Raw genomic sequence first — 18,622 nt, 5'->3', positions numbered from 1 at the left:
TTAAGGACAGAGTAGAATTCTTCAGCGCTGAAGACAGAAGCAAAGGAAACTTCTCAATGAGACTGAAGGATGTCAGAATTGAGGACAAAGGACTGTACATCTGTTCTGCATTTTCTGGGACATTTTCTGATAACACAACAGTGGAGGTGCAGCAGCTCGGTAAGTTGTTTTGTATGGACACTAAACAGGTAAAGATGTTGTAGAGCATTCACTACTCTTATATATTACAGTCTTGTAGTGGTTTAATAACTCTGGTGTTTGTCCCATGCAGGTTTTTCCTCTATGCATATTGGGATAATTGTGTTGTGTTTACTTGGGTTTGTAATTGGATCAGTTATCATAGGCTACTTTTCTTATACATCTTAAAAAAAAAAAGGTGAGTCTGGGTTTCTTTCTATCACTTCAAAAACATTTTAGGTTTCATTTCAACTTATTAAAGTCAACTTCATAAAAAATCTTTCCTTGTACACAATTCCTTTGTAGATGGACACCTGGCTGTACAGTGTGCACTTGTCCTTTGTCTGAATATCACTTTGTCCATTGGCTTCATTCTTTGGGGTTTTACTGATGGTAAGTATTGTTACATTTACACTCTTTACAACTGTAATTCTCATATTATTCATTGAATTATGAAAATGGCTGCCACAATCATCAGTAGGTGAAACGCTCATCACTGGGTGGAACTCCTACTCATTTAAGGTACCGTGGACATTAGCAACATAGCAGGGTTTGTTGACCTGCTTGTAAAGGTTTCAGAGCAAGAGGAGCAAAAGAATGTTTGGGAAGGATGTTGTAGCAACAGTGTTTTCCCCTTTATAGGGTTCTATATGGTAGAGTTCTGCACTAAGGCCAAAATAGTAATCCCAGCTGCCAGGCTCACTGATGTGGTGGACGTGGCTGCCAACTGTAAAAAACATGATGAGCGTGACCTCAGCTGCTGAGCTCACAGAAGCAGCTGTCGTAACCCACAACAAGGCAAAGCAAACCTGGCAAACAGATACCAAGCTCAGCTCTGAGGCTACTTTAACTGCAGCCAATGACAAGCTTTACTGTAAGTTCAACCTGCCAACATAAGCACCCAGAAAAAATCCAACCAGAGGTCGTCGAGATGGTCTCGCAAGGCAAACACCAGACAGGAATGGCATGATGACCTCCAATGATCTGCAAACACTGGGTCTGATAGGGTCATCTCATTTCATGACCTGCTCACACCAGGGGGTAACACCAAAACCTCCTTCCAGGAACTGCTCATGCCAGGGGGCAACAGTGCATCCTCTAACCATGACCTGCTAACACCAGGGGGCAACAGTGCATTCTCTAACCATGACCTGCTCACACACTGTGTGATTTCCTTCTGCAGCTTGTTCACACCAGGGATGGCAGTTCAGCCTCCTACAACATTTTCCAGCAACCTGCCCCCTCGCCAAGCCCTTCCCAGCAACAACGCTTGCTTTCAGACCCAAAGACAATGCTCGCTTCCAGATCCAGGTTGTAGAGTAGACATTTGCCCAAATAAATATAGCCACTCGAGGAGCAGTGCAAAAGATTCCCCCTTGTTTATCTTGTTTTGTTTACTCGTTTCTTATTGTTTAGTTTATTTTTGGTGGTCGATTGCAAACGTTTCTAATTTTTGCCTGTTGTTCTGTTCTGCTTGTCTTTTTAATAAATAAATATTATCTGTATTTGCATCCGCTTCTGCCACTGTGCATTTTATACACATGACACTCTATTTGTCTTTTTCTCTCATCCTTTATCAGTATTATAAAACTGAACACACTGTTGTGCTGCTAAAGTGGTGACACTAAAAGGATAAATGTATAACAGAACTGCATTAATAATAATTGACAGTAATTGTAATTATAGTTTGGTTCTGATGCGTCTTTTTAAACTTAGTGGGCTGTTGGTTAATTTCTTTCAACAGTTTCTTTATTGACTTCAAAATATATCAATTAATAAATGATCTCATCTTTCTTCCAGGGCTTTTTACAGAAGCAGCAACTTGTTCAGCACTTAATTTTGTTAGGATCTGTTTGTTATTTCGGATTTCTTTTGATCTGGAATCATTTAAAGGTAGGTTCCAAGTAATATTTGTTTCTGATAGATAGATAGATAGATAGATAGATAGATAGATAGATAGATAGATAGATAGATAGATAGATAGATAGATAGAGAGAGAGAGAGAGAGAGAGAGACATTAGTATCCTTATTGTTACATTAAAGTTAAAGACACTGAGCAGGTGATCAGTTTGAGGAAGTTCTGGATTATACAGTGCATTCAGGACGTTTTCAGACTCACTTTTTAAAATGTTCATTTGTTGCAGCCTGAAACTACAATCATTCAAAAATGTATTAATCTACATCTCATTAATCTACACTCAGTACCCCATATTCACAAAGTAAAAACACATCTAGAAATGTCTGTATTTTATTATAAAAAAATTAAATATTACATGTACATTAATATTTAGACCCTCTGCAACAACTATTGAAAATGAGCTCTAGGTGTTTCCTATTTCTCGTGATCGTTGCTGAGATGTTTTTATACCTTGATTAGAGACCACCTGTGGAAATGTTAATTGATTGGACATGATTTTAAAAGACACACACTCTCTATAGAAGACCTCACAGCTAACAATGCAGATCAGAGCAGAAACCAAGCCATGATGTCAAAGGAACTGCGGCAGATCTCAAAGACAGAATTGTTTGAAAGGGCAGATCTGGGGAAAAAAATGATGCTGCATTGAAGATTCCCAAGAGCACAGTGGCCTCCATTATCTTCCAAAAATGGAAGAAGTGGCACAACCAGGATTTTTCCAAGAGCTGGTAGCCTGACCAAACTGAGCAATCGAGGGAGAAGGGCCTTAGTAGGAGAAGTGACAGAGAATCTGATGGTCACTCTAATAGTGACTGAGCTCTGGAGATCCTGTGTGGAGGTGATACAAAGTTCTAGAAGGACAAGCATCACAGAGTGGATAAATGGAAACCTCTCCTTAATGCAAAACTCATAGAAGCCCTCTTGGAGCCAACAGACACTCAAAGGACTCTCAGTCTGTGAGGAACAAGATTCTCTGGTCTGATAGATCAAAGATTGAACTGATGAATCCAAGATTCAACTGCGTTTAATTCCAAACGTTATGTCTGGAGGAAACTGCTTATCACCTGCCCAAAACCATTCCAAAAATAAAAAATGATGATGGTAGCATCATGCTGTGTTTTTCTGCAGCAGGAACTTGGCAAGTGGTCAGAGTTGAGGTAAAGCTGACTGGAGTAAACTACAGAGATCTGTTCCACAGCACCTCCTCAGGACCTCAGACTGGGCCAAAGGTTCACCTTCCTACGTGACAACATTCCTAAACACAGCCAAGACAACACATGAGTGGCTTAGAGACGACTCTGTAAATGTTCTTGAGTGGCCCAGCCACAGCCCTGACCTGAACCATATTGAACATCTCTGTAGAGACCTGAAGTACCTGCTGTCCACAGACGCTCCCAATCCAACCTTCCCCAGCTTGAGAGGATTTGCCCTGAAGAATAGCAGAAAATCCCCCAATCCAGGTGTGTAAAGGTGATGCATGAAACCCAAAAAGACTCAAAGGCTGTAATTGTTGCCAAAGAAGCTTCAACTAAGTACTGAGTAAATACTTATGATCCAAATACTAACGTACATGAAATATTTCAGTGTTTTTCTTTTATTAAAAAAGTTTTACAGACATTTCTAGAGTTCAGTTTTCACTTTTGTCATAATGGGGTATTTTTTCTAATTGAATGATTGTAGAATCAGACTGCAACAGAACAACATTGTAAAAGTGAAGGGGGTCTGAATACTTTCTGAATGCACTGTAAGACGCTGCGTCACACCAAATGTGTGTGTGAACATCTGAACATCCCTGTTTACCAAAGCACTCTATAACCACGATCACAACAGAGCTGCTCCTTTACCTACAAAACACCTACTGACAAAAAGCTTCACAAAATAAATGTTTTTATCCTACACCTGAACTCTGAGACTGTGTCTGAGACCTGAACACTAATTAGTAGGCTTTGTAAGAGAAAGTGACCATTCAGTGCTTTAGACTTTAGTGATAGTATGTAATAATAATTTATTGATAGTCAGTGTGGAGTGGATAAGACGGGGGTGATGTGGTTATTTTCTGGTTCTGGTAATGACTTTTACTGCTGCATTCTGAACTAATTGGAGTTCATTAATGCACTTATTAAACACTAATCTAATCAGTACACACTTTGTCTTCATTGTATTGCAGATCGTGTCCACCGGTTAATTACATATTTGGCAGGTCCACTACAATATATTGTGATCATTGCTGTTGCTTATATACGTGAGTATACATCAATCCATTACACCAATAACTGCAATGTTATTTAGTACTTGTATGAAGTAAAAAGATAAAAGAAACACAGAGTTCCACAGAATTTTAAAGCTTCTGAGGGTTTTACATTCTCTAAAATACATTAAAAACTGAAAGAAAACAACAATTATATTGTTTGTCCAAAACACTGAAAGAATGGAAAGAGTTTTTCCTCATTCCAAATAAATAAATAAATATATATATATATACAGTGAGGAAAATAAGTATTTGAACACGCTGCTATTTTGCAAGTTCTCCCACTTAGAAATCATGGAGGGGTCTGAAATTGTCATTGTAGGTGCATGTCCACTGTGAGAGATATAATCTAAAAAAAAAATCCAGAAATCACAATATATGATTTTTTAACTATTTATTTGTATGATACAGCTGCAAATAAGAGTTTGAACACCTGTCTATCAGCTAGAATTCTGACCCTCAAAGACCTGTTAGTCTGCCTTTAAAATGTCCACCTCCTTTTGGGTCATAATTCCACTAAACGTGTTTGGAGGAAGAAGAATGATGAGTACCATCCCAAGAACACCATCCCTACTGTGAAGCATGGGGGTGGTAGCATCATGCTTTGGGGGTGTTTTTCTGCACATGGGACAGGGTGACTGCACTGTATTAAGGAGAGGATGACCAGGGCCATGTATTGCGAGATTTTGGGGAACAACCTCCTTCCCTCAGTTAGAGCATTGAAGATGGGTCGAGGCTGGGTCTTCCAACATGACAATGACCCGAAGCACACAGCCAGGATAACCAAGGAGTGGCTCTGTAAGAAGCATATCAAGGTTCTGGTGTGGCCTAGCCAGTCTCCAGACCTAAACCCAATAGAGAATCTTTAGAGGGAGCTCAAACTCTGTGTTTCTCAGCTTAAGGCCAGAAACCTGACTGATCTAGAGAAGATCTGTGTGGAGGAGTGGGCCAAAATCCCTCCTGCAGTGTGTGCAAACCTGGTGAAAAACTACAGGAAACGTTTGACCTCTGTAATTGCAAACAAAGGCTCCTGTACCAAATATTAACATTGACTTTCTCAGGTGTTCAAATACTTATTTGCAGCTTTATCATACAAATAAATAGTTAAAAAATCATACATTGTGATTTTTGGATTTTTTTTTTTAGATTATGTCTCTCACAGTGGACATGCACCTACGATGACAATTTCAGATCCCTCCATGATTTCTAAGTGGGAGAACTTGCAAAATAGCAGCGTGTTCAAATACCTATTTTCCTCACTGTATATATATATATATATATATATATATATATATATATATATATATATATATATATATATATATATATATATACAGTGGTACCCCACTTATCGACTTTAATCCGTTCCTTAAAACCCGTCGAAATGCGAAAATGTCGAAGAGCGAATGTAATTATCCCATAAGAAATAATGAAAAACCAATTAATCCGTTCCCGACCTCCACCGATACCCATTTATTAAAATTTTTTGCCCTGTTGATACAGGGCAGCATTAATACAGGTACATAAATAATACTGTATATAATTGTTATGCAGCGTAATGAACGGAGGCAAAGCCGGAGCACAGTTCGCCTTGGTTTAACGAAAACACGGAGAGTTTAACACAAAAACACATACACACATGGCAGTCCATAGAATCCTGACAAACGAGAGAGAGAGATATCCGTGGTACGCCCTGAGGGAAAAAGGTAAGAAAGAAAGAAAGAAAGAAAGAAAGAAAAAGAAAGAAAGAAAGAAAGAAAGAAAGAAAGAAAGCGCAGCCGTGGAGAGCACGTGGAGTCCGGAAAGGAAGAAACGCATAGGAATACGTGTGACCGGGAAAACACAGACTAACATGCACCAAACACCTTCACATACCAACAATAACTGACAAGGAGTGTGGTTGAATGAGGGGTTAATAAAGGAGCTGGGGATGAGTGAATAATGAGCCCCAGGTGTGCATTGTTGGAGCCGGGGGCTTCAGGGAAAGCGGAGGTTTTAACAGCCGCCAAAGGGGGTGTGGCAGGTGGATTTCTGACAATAATACAGTAAAAAGTTTTCCGGGCAAAAAACTGTTCGCTAAGCGAAAAGGTCGATGTCCGAGCCGGTCGATAAGCTGGGTACCACTGTATATATATGTAATATTTTATTTTAAAATGTGTAAAATATTCTAACATTGTTCTGTCTTCTCCAGCTGTTATTGTGGATGTCTGGCATAAAATAAACACTGCAAGGAAAGTGGGGATGCTGATATATTTTCTACTGGGACCAGTTACAACTATTCTGTTTGTCCCTGTCATTGTCGGTAAGAGTTTATCTTTTAACTTTTAATTGAACTTTCCACCGTTACAGAAACTCCTCATGGGTACTGGGGTTTAGAACATTATCTTTATTCAAATAAATTTCACAAAATTTTACATACAAACTGTGTGTTTGGCAGAAAAACAGGAAATTATATACACTTACTTTTTACTTAAACTGAGTGAAAAGTGTGGAAATTCTTTTATGTTTTTTGAGACACGTCCATGTTCCTTTTGTTTCTATGCAACAAACTCAGTAAAAGGCAAAAACACACAAAATTGGACAGTAAATGAGTGGAAGAAAGTGGATTTGAGTCCAAATGTGTCTCTACCAGAAGAACTTGTGTGAGATGAAGAACAGGAGAGAAGATGTGATCAGACTCCCTCACCCCCAAACTCACACATGGAGGTGGAAGTTTAATGGATTGGGGTTGTTTTGGAGCAGGGAAGATTCCGGAAAGTAAAAGGAATCCTGAACCAACATGTCTCCCATGTTTCCATGTTCTTATACTTCACCATACAAGATGATGAGCCGAAGCACACGTCTGAATTCTGTAAGTGTTATTTAGAGAGTAAACAGACGTCTGGAGTGATATCTATCATGACCTGCCCAGTCACTGCACCTCAATCCTACTGAACTGCTCTGGGATGAACTGCATCACAAGAAAGAAAGAAAGAAAGAAAGAAAGAAAGAAAGAAAGAAAGAAAGAAAGAAAGAAAGAAAGAAAGAAAGAAAGAAAGAAAGAAAGAAAGAAAGAAAGAAAGAAAGAAAGAAAGAAAGAAAGAAAGAAACCAACCAACTAGTGAAGAAGAAACGTGGCAAGTTTTACAAAACCTCACAGCAAAGTATTTCAGCTGAATGTTTGGAGAAACGAATTGTCCGGATGCTGAGAGTGTGTGAAGATGTTCTTCATGCTGAGGGAGGATTTTTAAAAAAAGAAAATAAAGTGGAACATCAGGACATTTATATATTTGTTTGGCCAAAATAAATCTTCACATCATTTCAGTTTTTTTTTTTATATAAACAGAAAGGAACATGCACGTGTTTATTAAAAACCATAACACACTCTGTGTTTCCACACTTTTCACAGACACTGTACACATTTATTGAATTTGCATCATGAATGTTTATTGCACCGCCTGCATCTATTAATTCAGTAGTTGTATAATCTATAGAGATTAGAAGTTCATCAGTAATGAGGAGTATTAATACGTTTTAGAGAACTGGGGTATTATTGTGTTTGGGTTTAGTTTCTACTGGTACAGACTCGCTACAACTGAGTTTAATTCACTTATTCTGCTTTAGGGTTTTACTACAGAAAAAAAAAATGCACCGAGAGGTAAGTACAGATTTCTTGTTGTTTATGAACACGTCTCACTCAGTATATATCAGTTACATCAGACCATAAAATACCTTCATTTTATTCATAAAGTAAAAGGGAAAGTTCGTGTTTACTCTAATTGTCATGTGAATGTCAGAATCAGAGTAACATTAATCTATTAATTAAGTGATTATTGAGTAACAGCAATATCTTGTTATGGGTAGCAGCATAAATCAGCCATTAATATAAAATGCAGTCAAAATATTATTAAACTAGAATTAAAATTTCCTGAAGAAAATGGGTGGTGTTTTATGGTGCAAAATTGATCAGCAGAAGTGTTTACTTCAGTCAGGAATCACCCACTCTTGTGTTTTGACATGTCACATGTCTATTTTTATGTTTAGTGATGCTGAGAGTTTTGATATGTCACACCTCAGTTTGTCTCTTGGCCCTCACACATTTTATGCCGTTTTTGTTTCTAAATGACGGAATGTTCGAGATTCCCCGTTATTTTCTATGGAGCAGGATCATCACCTATTACCCACAATTCCCATCAGAGAATTTTTGGAGTATGGATGCAGCCTACTGCTCACTCTAGACAAGCGTGAATGTTATATAGGCATTTTAATGGAATGTTGTTTTCCCAGTTTTATGGTGCATTCCTGAGCGCAGGGTTTACCAGCTGCATGTGGATGTTATACGTCATGTCAGACGCTAGAGGACAATTCTTTTCTGCTCTGACACCCGTATTCATTATTTTAAGAAGAAAATCATATAACTATAATAAAAAATGCTGAGTGACCTGATGAGAAAGACAATTTATTCACAATAGAACATGTGAGCATGTGTCAAAAATGTATCATTTTAAGGGAAAAAACGTTCCTCGATTTTTTATTTGACTGTTGCAACACGTCTTGAAAAAGTTGGGACTGGGCAACGTTTTCCACTGTGTAGCATCATATCTTCTTTTAACAACAATCTGTTTATATCTGGGAACTGAGCAGACCAGTTGCTGGAGTTTTGGGGGAGGAAAATTGCCCCATTTGTGTCTGATACAGGATTCTATCTGCTCAACAGTCCATCTGTCTTCTTTTTAGTTTCATATGATACTCAAAATGTTTTCAGATAGTGAAGGTTCAGCGCCTGGACTTGATAAATGCAAGGCCTTTATTGCATATATCACATTGATGAGAGCATATGTTGCTCTAAAATCTGCATATAACTTTCAGCAATGTGCAAGCTTCCCTTTTAGACACTAACAGACCTCCATACCATCAGAGATGCAGGTTTCCAACTTTTAGTCAGATCTGTTTTTATAGCCTCATGTTGCCCCGTCCAAATTTTTCTGGTTGCAGTCACCAAACTCAAAATGACTTTTTTATTTTATTTTATGAAAATGGTTTATTTCCTCAGGTGAAACATTTGTTTACTATTGTGAATAAAATATGGGTTAGTGAGATTTTTAAATGATTAAATTTACATTTTTACACAGTTGCTCAGCATGTTTGGAATTGGGGTTAAAAATTTTGATGTAATAAATGATGTACAGTAGGTTCTGTTACAGAGTGTACAGCATATACAATAACTCCAGTAAAATGTGTAATAATTCTTTTTGCATGTGTTACAGTATTATTTATTGTGAAGGTTTTGGAGTTTCTATTAGTACCATTTTTTACCTTCACTCTTTATAATGCAGTAAATGTGGAAGGTAAGAACCAGTCCTGTTTAATTTTTCATAGTGAAGATGATTTTTGACTGAATGATTCTTTTACATTGTTTCATTTATAAAAAAAAAAAAGGCTAATTGTTTTATTTCAACACTAAACATTTAATCAGGAAGCAAAAAGGAAAAAGTTCTAAATCACCCTGTACAAAAACATGATCTTGTGTTGCAGTTTTTTACTGAAATATTTGTACTTTATAATCCATGTTATGTGTCATGATCACTCTTAATAATGTTTGTGTTTTTCTCATATCATAGAACGAGCTGCACTGATCTGTGTGACTGTGTTCCTCTTCATCTCAAGTGTGATGAATATTTCATTGCTTTCAACTCTAAATCAGACATCAGGTATTTATTACTTCTTAATTACTCATTAGAATTTATCCTGATCCTTTTGCTGAGGTTTAAAAGGAATACAATCTGCAGTATTTTGATTATAAATGATTGTGGAAAGCTTGTTAGAAAAGGGAAGGAATGGGAGGCAGATGATTGATTCACAACACCACTGGCTTTATTCAGGAAGGTGATAGTTTGCAAGCAGGCAAGGAGGAGATTGTGATCAATGGTGTGAAGAGCTGCAGTAACAGTCAAGTTCTGTGGGATCGGACAGTGATCCAATCAATGTTGATAACCCCAGGAGATCATTGACCTCTAAAGAAACTGTAATAAAACGACATTCAGTGTAACCCAGATGAGGATGGGTTTCCTTTTGAGTCTGGTTCCTCTCAAGGTTCCTTCCTCATGCCATCTCAGGGAGTTTTTACTTCACCACAGTCACCACTGGTTCACTCATTAGGCACAAATGTACAATTATAAGGAACAAAATTTAAAGGCAGTAAACATTTTTAATAACTTAATAAAAAAAAAATTTAATCTGTGCAACTTCATACCTCTTTATCTTTATAAAGCTGCTTTGAGACGTGTCCATTGTTAAAAGTGCTGTACAAATAATAATGAATAGAATCATTGATAAAACTGAACTGAATGTACGTTTGCTGTGACTGAGGCAGAATTTAAAGATGATGCATTAATTATCTGAAATAACTTCAGCATGTGGAATTATGACTATTTTTTTTATATTTAATCCAAATGTTTATGTAATCAAGAGTGTGGCAACAGTATGAGTGAGTCCTATAACATTCTGATTTATTCCCACTGAATCTAGAATGGACACAACTGTCATCTAAGGGAGTTTTTCCTTGCCACTGTCGCCACGGCTGCTCATCAGGGACAAACGCACACCATTCACCTTCACTGTTGTTTTCTGTAAAGCTGCTTTGAGACAATGTCTGTTGTAAAAAGCGCTATACAAATAAACTTGACTTGACTTGACAACTGCTGTTCTTAAAGGATTTTTCTGATGATCCAAATTAATATTAAAATCACAGATAATTAATGCTTTGTATAAAGAAGTAGCTGGGTTTGAGATGAAATCTGCAAATCCTACAAGAAAATCAGACTGGTGTCCTGTGAGTCTGTATTAAATGGAATTGACTGAGTAAACTTGTTTTTGGAAGCTACACATGTTACAGTATGTTGGTGTGAAGTAAAAAGTGTTACATTTGTGTTTAGTTTTTCATGTGACGCTTAAATGTTTATTTATAACTGTGACACCTCCTCCTCTGGTATTTATATGGAGCTGGTGTATAAAACTATATCTAGAAGGGCTTGCTTCATTACATGCTAGATATTTGTTTGATTTGGTTTGGAAATCCACGTTTCTGTTAAACACTGTACACTGAACTCCTGATAGAAAATAATTGACTTTATAAACAGTCGTATCTTTAAAACAGAGGTGCTTGTTGTGTGTTCAGTATTATATCATTTAATGTTAATTAAGTTACTAAAGCAATTTTAGGAATATCTACATGTTGGTTTCGCTCAGGAAACGGAAAGTTTCAATATAATGGACTGAGTGGCGACTCTGTGCAGTGAGCAGATGTTCAGTTTAGCCTGTTTGGCTCTGGATAGTCACTAGTTAACTAGTCCTGATCTGAGACTATGACATATGCTACAAGAAATGAGAGAACCTTTCCGAGTGAGATGGATAATGTCCTGCCCTAACAGGCCAGCCTTGCCCTTAACATTACTCCAATAATCTATAAATCCCCACATTGTTCTGAAGCACTCACATCCAGAAGTTCAGCTACATTGCCTGGTATAAGGTATACCTTATATAACAATATACCTTTGCCATGCCTCATTTGGATGAACCCAGGGCATACTATGGCAGCGGACATTGCCTTCGTTAATTTATTTACGATGTTACTCTTAGTGACCTCTGACGGTCAAAGGTGACCATTAGCTTCTATGTAGGGACGGCTCGATACCAATATTTTGGTTTTGGTACGATACCAGAATGTAATACCTCGGTATCGATACTAACTTGATACCATAATTGACAAAAAACCAGCCTCAAAAGATAAGCGGAATGAAAAAATTTTTATTAAAATAATAATAATAATAATAATAATAATAATAATAATAATAATAAAAGATTCATATCTTAATACCTTGGTATCAAAATGTAACAGGAAACCTACAGGGAACATAGGTTACATTTTGAGGTTGGAAAAAAAAATTATATAAATGAAGTAATACAATGAAAATATATAAAAATCTTAACTTTTCAGTGCAAATCAAATGTTTTAAAATGTAAAAAAAAAACTTGGAAGAAAGAAAAAAAAAATTAAGTTTCGCAGCAATTTGGGAAGCACTGCCATCTACAGGTAAATTTCGGAACAGCAGCGTTTGAAATACTCTTCTTCTTCTTCTTCTTTCGGCTGCTCCCATTAGGGGTCGCCACAGCGGATCATCCGTCTCCATACCACCCTGTCCTCTATATCTGCCTCTTTTACACCAACTACCTGCATGTCTTCCCTCACCACATCCATGAACCTCCTCCTTGGCCTTCCTCTTTTCCTCCTACCTGGTGGCTCCATCTTCAGCATTTTTCTACCAATATAATTCATGTCCCTTCTCTGCACATGTCCAAACCATCTCAATCTCGCCTCCCTCACCTTGTCACCACAACATCCTACATGTGCTGTCCCTCTAATAAACTCATTTCTAATCTTGTCCATCCTCGTCACTCCCAACGAAAACCTCAACATCTTCAGCTCTGCTACCTCCAGCTCCACCTCCTGTCTTTTACTCAATGCCACTGTCTCTAATCCATACAACATCGCAGGTCTCACCACAGTCCTATAAACTTTCCCTTTCATTCTTGCAGATACTCTTCTATCACAAATCACTCCTGTCACTCTTCTCCACCCACTCCACCCTGCCTGCACTCTTTTCTGAATTCAGCAAAATTATGACATTGTACCGTTTAAAATATAATATATACACTGTTATTTTTCCAGTACATCCCTACTCCTATTTGACCTTTATTTCAAGAAAACACAAATCGGCTGAAACTACGACACCAGAAACAGAGTGATCCTCACTGTAAAACTCGCTTAGAAAATAGAATTCACTGGTTGCAGAAAGTCAAGTCAAGTCAAGTCAAGTTTATTTGTATAGCGCTTTTCACAACAGACATTGTCTCAAAGCAGCTTTACAGAAAACAACAGTGAAGGTGAATGGTGTGCGTTTGTCCCTGATGAGCAGCCGTGGCGACAGTGGCAAGGAAAAACTCCCTTAGATGATATGAGGAAGAAACCTTGAGAGGAACCAGACTCAAAGGGGAACCCATCCTCATATGGGTGACATATGCATCAGCATCAGCATCAGCTTCTCCATGCCAGGGCCTTTAAACACTCGGCATCTACTTCTCCATGATCATCCATAGGTCCATAATCTTCACGAGGTGGGACGTGACTGGAGCTGGCCAAACCTCAGGAAGCCTCGGGATGGGGAGAGAAAGAGAAGCAGTGGAGAGGAATTAGCGTAGCTGCTGTTCATGATATTAACAGCACAAGTTGATAATGTGCATGTGATCAGATGTTCTGGAGCACAAGGTTGTGATGTGATGTGTGTTATGTGTAGGCTTTGCTAAAAAGATATGTTTTTAATCTGCACTTAAACTGGGAGAGTGTATCTGAACCCCGAACACTGTCAGGAAGACTATTCCAGAGTTTAGGAGCTAAATGTGAAAATGCTCTACCGCCTTTAGTGGACTTTGCTATTCTAGGAACTACTAGAAGCCCAGAGTTTTGAGATCTCAGGGAGCGTGACGGATTGTAGCGTGTTAAGAGACTGGATAGATACATGGGAGCCAAACCATTTAGTGCTTTATAAGTGAGTAGCAGTAGTTTGTAGTCTATTCGAAACTTAATAGGAAGCCAATGTAGGGACGATAAGATTGGGGTTATATGATCGTATTTTCTTGACCTAGTAAGAACTCTTGCTGCGGCATTCTGAACTAACTGAAGCTTGTTTATTAATGATGCAGGACATCCACCTAGTAATGCATTACAGTAGTCTATTCTAGAGGTCATAAACGCATGGACGAGCTTCTCTGCATCAGATATAGATAACATATTTCTTAGCTTAGAAATATTTCTAAGGTGAAAGAAGGCTGTTTTTGTAACTTGATTGATGTGATTTTTAAAAGATAAGTTGCTGTCTAAAATAACTCCCAGGTCTTTTACCGTTGAACTAGTAGTTACAGAACAACCGTCTAAATGCAGGCTGAGATGCTGGAGCTTCTGTGTACTATTTTTTGGGCCGATGAGCAAAATCTCCGTTTTATCAGGATTTAATAGCAGAAAGTTATGGGTCATCCAATCTCTTATTTCTTCAACACACTCAGTTATGCGAGCTAATTGAGCTGTATCGCCTGGTTTGGATGAAATATATAGCTGGGTATCATCAGCATAACAATGGAAGCTAATTCCATGCCTTCTAATAATATTTCCTAATGGAAGCATGTATATTGTAAAAAGCAGGGGTCCCAGAACTGACCCTTGTGGCACGCCATAATTTACTAGCATTATCCTGGATAGCTCTCCATTTAAATCTACGAAATGGTAACGATTGGACAGGTAGGATTTAAACCAGCTTAATGCCTGTCCCTGAATACCGATGTAATTCTGTAAGCGATCGAGGAGAAGATCATGATCTATAGTGTCGAACGCAGCACTAAGATCTAGTAAAACTAATAGGGAGATGTAGCCTTGGTCTGAAGCTAAAAACAGGTCGTTAGTGATTTTAACTAGAGCAGTTTCTGTGCTATGATGGGGCCTAAAACCTGACTGAAACTCTTCAAAGATATTGTTCTCCTGCAAGTGGTTACATAACTGGGCAGCGACAATCTTTTCTAAAATCTTAGACATAAATGGGAGATTTGAAATTGGTCTGTAATTCGATAGCGTGTTTGGATCCAGATTAGGTTTTTTAATGAGGGGCTTAATAACTGCTAACTTGAGGGATTTAGGGACATGACCTAACGATAGTGAGGAGTTAATAATATTTAAAAGAGGCTCACCAGCTGTATATAACACTTCCTTCAGTAGTTTAGTGGGAATTGGATCTAACTGACATGTTGTTGATTTAGCTTTCATAATAGCATCATACAGCTCTTCCTGTCCTATACATGTAAAACAGTGTAGTTGTGGGGTTGTAAGTACGATTGTGTCGGGAGATGCTGTCAGAGGTTGAACTGCCACAATTGTTTTTCGAATGTTATCTATTTTTTCAGTGAAGAAATTCATAAAGTCTTCACTACTAAACTGTGATGGAACACATTTTTCAGATCCCTGATTTGTTGTTAATTTAGCGACTGTACTGAAAAGGAACCTGGGATTGTTTTTGTTATTTTCTATGAGTTTGCTCAGGTGTTTAGCTCTAGCAGCTTTTAGCGCCTGTCTGTAGCTAAGCATACTGTCTTTATACGCAATTCTAAATACCTCCAATTTAGTTTTCCTCCATTTTCTCTCCAGATTACGTGTTGTTCTCTTTAAGCCATTGCCTTCATCACTAATTTCCCCACTGCAAAGCAAAATCTGTGATCATGGTGAGCGTTGACTGAACTGAACTTTCTTCTGCCTCTCAGACATTTACAACTGCAGAAATTGTGTTCATTCACATGTTTAGGTAGTTTGGTATCCCTCTAATACTTTTATTTCCAATGTTCAAACATCCCAGACCTTCAATGTGATTTGAAACTGTTGGTCCACACTATACACGTATTGTCTAATATCAATTCTGTCACATCAGTGCCTGTAATGGTGCAGAAAATGCTGTAGAGTTGTTTATGGTCTGAACAGATTTTTACCCTGCATGTAAAAATGTAGCTTTCATTTGCATCATTATTCATCACATCGTCTGAACTAATATCATATATCATTCTTAAAGATATTTATCAGAAGGTAGGCAGATATAATATATAATGAAAATGAGGCGTATTAAAATGGTTTACGGAGCTGGAAATTTGGTGTCCATGTGCATAAGTGTGAATGTGATGCTGAAAGGATCACTGATATAAACTAATATCACTATTCATCATGTCTCTGTATTACAGCTGTATGGAGTGTGGTTGTGTTCCTGATTGGTTCAGTGCTGGTTGTTTTTGTGAACGCTGCCGCATTATTAGTGGAGCTGATCCTAAAAGCACGTGAGTCTGTAATATTAATAAAAATAATAATAATAAAAATAATAATAATAATAATAAAACTAAATTCATCACTGTTTAAATGTTAGAGTGAAATTACTGACAAATTATTATAATTACAAAAATGTTATTATAATGAAATAATTTATGGTGCTACAATTTCTTTTATTTATTATAAACAGGAACTGGTCAGCGTACAGTGGATCTGCGACTTATAGTAATACCAACTGAATGCGTCTTTGCCGTGTTCTTGTTCGCTGTACAGATATCTGTTTACTGTAAGTATAATCTCCAGACATGACACAAAATATGATCTGATGTTGAGCAGGTCTGTTTTCCTTTTGTCATTTTATTGTTGCTTTAGTAACAGAAAAAAAATAGTTATTTAATTATTGTTACAAAATCCATGCTGGAAAAAAATTATGTTTTTATTATCAGTAATGTAAAAATTTTTAAGCTTATAAAAAATAATTTTGTGTTCTTTAAAGCAATGTATTTAATGTGTTCTTTAAAAATGCAATATCATATATTGACCTATAATTTGGTGAAGTGATGTAGGTCAATGTGAAGCGCTGGGTGCAGCATGCTGAGTGAAGGTGAAATGCATAAATATCCCTTACTGGTTGCCCCAGTTTCAACAATGCATTGATACTGTGTACCCTGTGAATAATTATGAATGATTTGATACTCATTAGTATTTGGTTTATATCAGTTTGGTGCATCAGGGATCTTTACCAGTCCTGGAAATTCAGCTTTAAAGCTTTTCTGCAACACCATCAGATTAACCCAGGCTGTATTCAGGGAACCATTAAAAGGGGACTTGAGCCGTGTTTCTGTGGAGCTGGGTTGGATGTAGGGCAGTAAGAAGAAGGGCAAGGGGAAGGATATGAAGGGGGGACTTGGTGATGTGGAATTTTCTCAGCTGTGTTACATTAAGACATACAATGATACATTTTATATAATATTAATTACATTTAACATTGCAGAAAACATGTCCCCATCAAAATTCTCTTTCATCAATATTTTATATATATATATATATATATATGTTACATTTGGATTGAAGTCTCTGACTGTCACATTTGTTGCCATCACACAGGCCAGAAGAAAAAAACAGCATCTCAACCCAAACATGACCATGAACTCCAGAATCTGGCTCCTGTTTCTGAGCTCTCAGGATCTTAGCAGGTAAAAGACGCTTCCCAAATGCTTTGATTCTACACTAATTATTTATGGATATACAGTACAAAGTGTTAATGTACACAACTGTTAAAATAACAGTAAACCTGATCTTTAATTTATTAAGACTCATGATGTTCAGCCGTATACAGTCTCTTAATGCACTAATAATAATAGTTAATTAAGTATTTTTCATCTTATTACATTAAACTCATCATGTATTTACCTGTTAATCAAATATCTTTCCTCAAAAATGAACCTTTCAAATTTTTTAAAGCAGAAATGTTCCATTCTGAAGCAGATCCTCATTTCATACATAAAATCAAACACAATAAATTCAATCACAACCCCAGAAGATACCAAAAGCACATGTACCTTGATTCTTTACCACCTGACCTGCTGGAGCTCCATCTTTCATCACCTGAGTGACTGAAATCCCCACAGCACCCTCTAGTGTGAGGTCTCTGCAACCCCGAGCATAAAAAGGTGCTTTTTCTGACTGAAAAATGAAGTCATGGGAAAGAGAAAGTACAAGTTTAATATGAAAACAAGCTGAAACAGTCATGATTCCACCATCAGTCTTCACCATTGCTTTAATGTATTATTCTGGAGTATTTTCTTTTTCCCATGACTGAACGTAATTAAATGCACTGGTCTGACCCCCTCATGGAGGGTTTTAAAAGTGTCTAAGGTGATTTATGTAATGTTTACTTGCATATGAATTTCTCCATATTTGCTCCTCCGGTGGATATTATGACAATTTATTTTTTAAATGTATTACATTTTTTGTAAGATAGTGATCTCTAGATTTCTGGGAAACTGAATTTCTGGTACAAATACTATTAGAAAACCTTATATAAAGATTCAGGGAAAACTTAGTTTTCTATGCAAAGTTTATTTTTATAAACAGTGTACAAATGTAAAAAGAATATATTTCACTACATAGTGAATGTCATTAATGTGTTGTGTGTTGGACAAATTAAAAACTAATAAAATCCATTCTTTTTTTCTTATTGATTATTTATATTTATTGCAGTTTAATGTGATTAAAACCACAATCTTAGGTTTTTTTTTTTTTTTTTTTTTTTTTTTAGCAACGCCTCCAACATTCTGATATTAGCTTTAGATTTTACACTTTACTCCATTTTCTATAAAGAATTAAACTACATATGGCATCGACGACTCTGAAACCAAATCAAATC

The 18,622-nt window shown here is 37.1% G+C and overlaps 2 protein-coding genes and 3 long non-coding RNA genes across 5 annotated transcripts in view; 2 read left to right on the top strand and 3 right to left on the bottom strand.

The window, feature by feature from the left end:
* Window positions 1-18,622, bottom strand: part of LOC310734376 — a 159,544-nt gene that overhangs the window by 4,113 nt on the left and 136,809 nt on the right. The gene's annotated exons all lie outside the window — the stretch shown is intronic.
* LOC310734355 (uncharacterized protein) overlaps window positions 1-18,622 on the top strand; it is a 198,600-nt gene that overhangs the window by 48,058 nt on the left and 131,920 nt on the right. The window contains exon 23 of the mRNA XM_083556263.1: window positions 1-159. This exon is cut by the window's left edge and continues 192 nt beyond it. Within this exon, the coding sequence (XP_083412389.1) occupies window positions 1-159 (159 nt within the window). The remainder of the gene's footprint in view (window positions 160-18,622) is intronic.
* On the bottom strand, window positions 595-1,971 carry LOC310734372. Its single transcript, XR_014536024.1, has 2 exons — window positions 1,329-1,971; window positions 595-1,286 (listed from the first exon to the last, which is right to left on the bottom strand). It is a non-coding gene; the product is annotated as an uncharacterized lncRNA (long non-coding RNA).
* LOC310734367 (uncharacterized protein) lies at window positions 3,289-18,419 on the top strand. Its single transcript, XM_083556284.1, has 9 exons — window positions 3,289-3,555; window positions 4,263-4,337; window positions 6,535-6,645; window positions 9,554-9,670; window positions 9,944-10,033; window positions 16,152-16,244; window positions 16,424-16,523; window positions 17,346-17,429; window positions 17,719-18,419. The coding sequence occupies exons 3-9, from the start codon at window positions 6,585-6,587 to the stop codon at window positions 17,738-17,740; spliced, it is 567 nt and encodes a 188-aa protein (XP_083412410.1). The 5' UTR covers window positions 3,289-3,555; window positions 4,263-4,337; window positions 6,535-6,584; the 3' UTR covers window positions 17,741-18,419.
* LOC310734374 lies at window positions 10,179-11,847 on the bottom strand. The gene is made up of 2 exons (XR_014536026.1): window positions 11,022-11,847; window positions 10,179-10,840 (listed from the first exon to the last, which is right to left on the bottom strand). It is a non-coding gene; the product is annotated as an uncharacterized lncRNA (long non-coding RNA).

Source organism: Silurus aristotelis (assembly GCF_946808225.1).
Source record: "Silurus aristotelis genome assembly, chromosome: 12".
Classification (NCBI taxonomy): Eukaryota; Metazoa; Chordata; class Actinopteri; order Siluriformes; family Siluridae; genus Silurus; species Silurus aristotelis.
Note: the sequence above shows the minus strand (reverse complement) of the source record. Positions and strands in the feature narration are given on the sequence as shown.

Excerpts from the sequence above, each read along its gene's own strand:
- LOC310734367 (XM_083556284.1), top strand. The coding sequence starts at position 6,585 with ATGCTGATATATTTTCTACTGGGACCAGTTACAACTATTCTGTTTGTC. Across the intron at positions 10,034-16,151 it reads AACTCTAAATCAGACATCAG|CTGTATGGAGTGTGGTTGTG; the intron begins GTATTTATTACT and ends TCTGTATTACAG. Across the intron at positions 17,430-17,718 it reads AGCTCTCAGGATCTTAGCAG|CAGATCCTCATTTCATACAT; the intron begins GTAAAAGACGCT and ends TCCATTCTGAAG.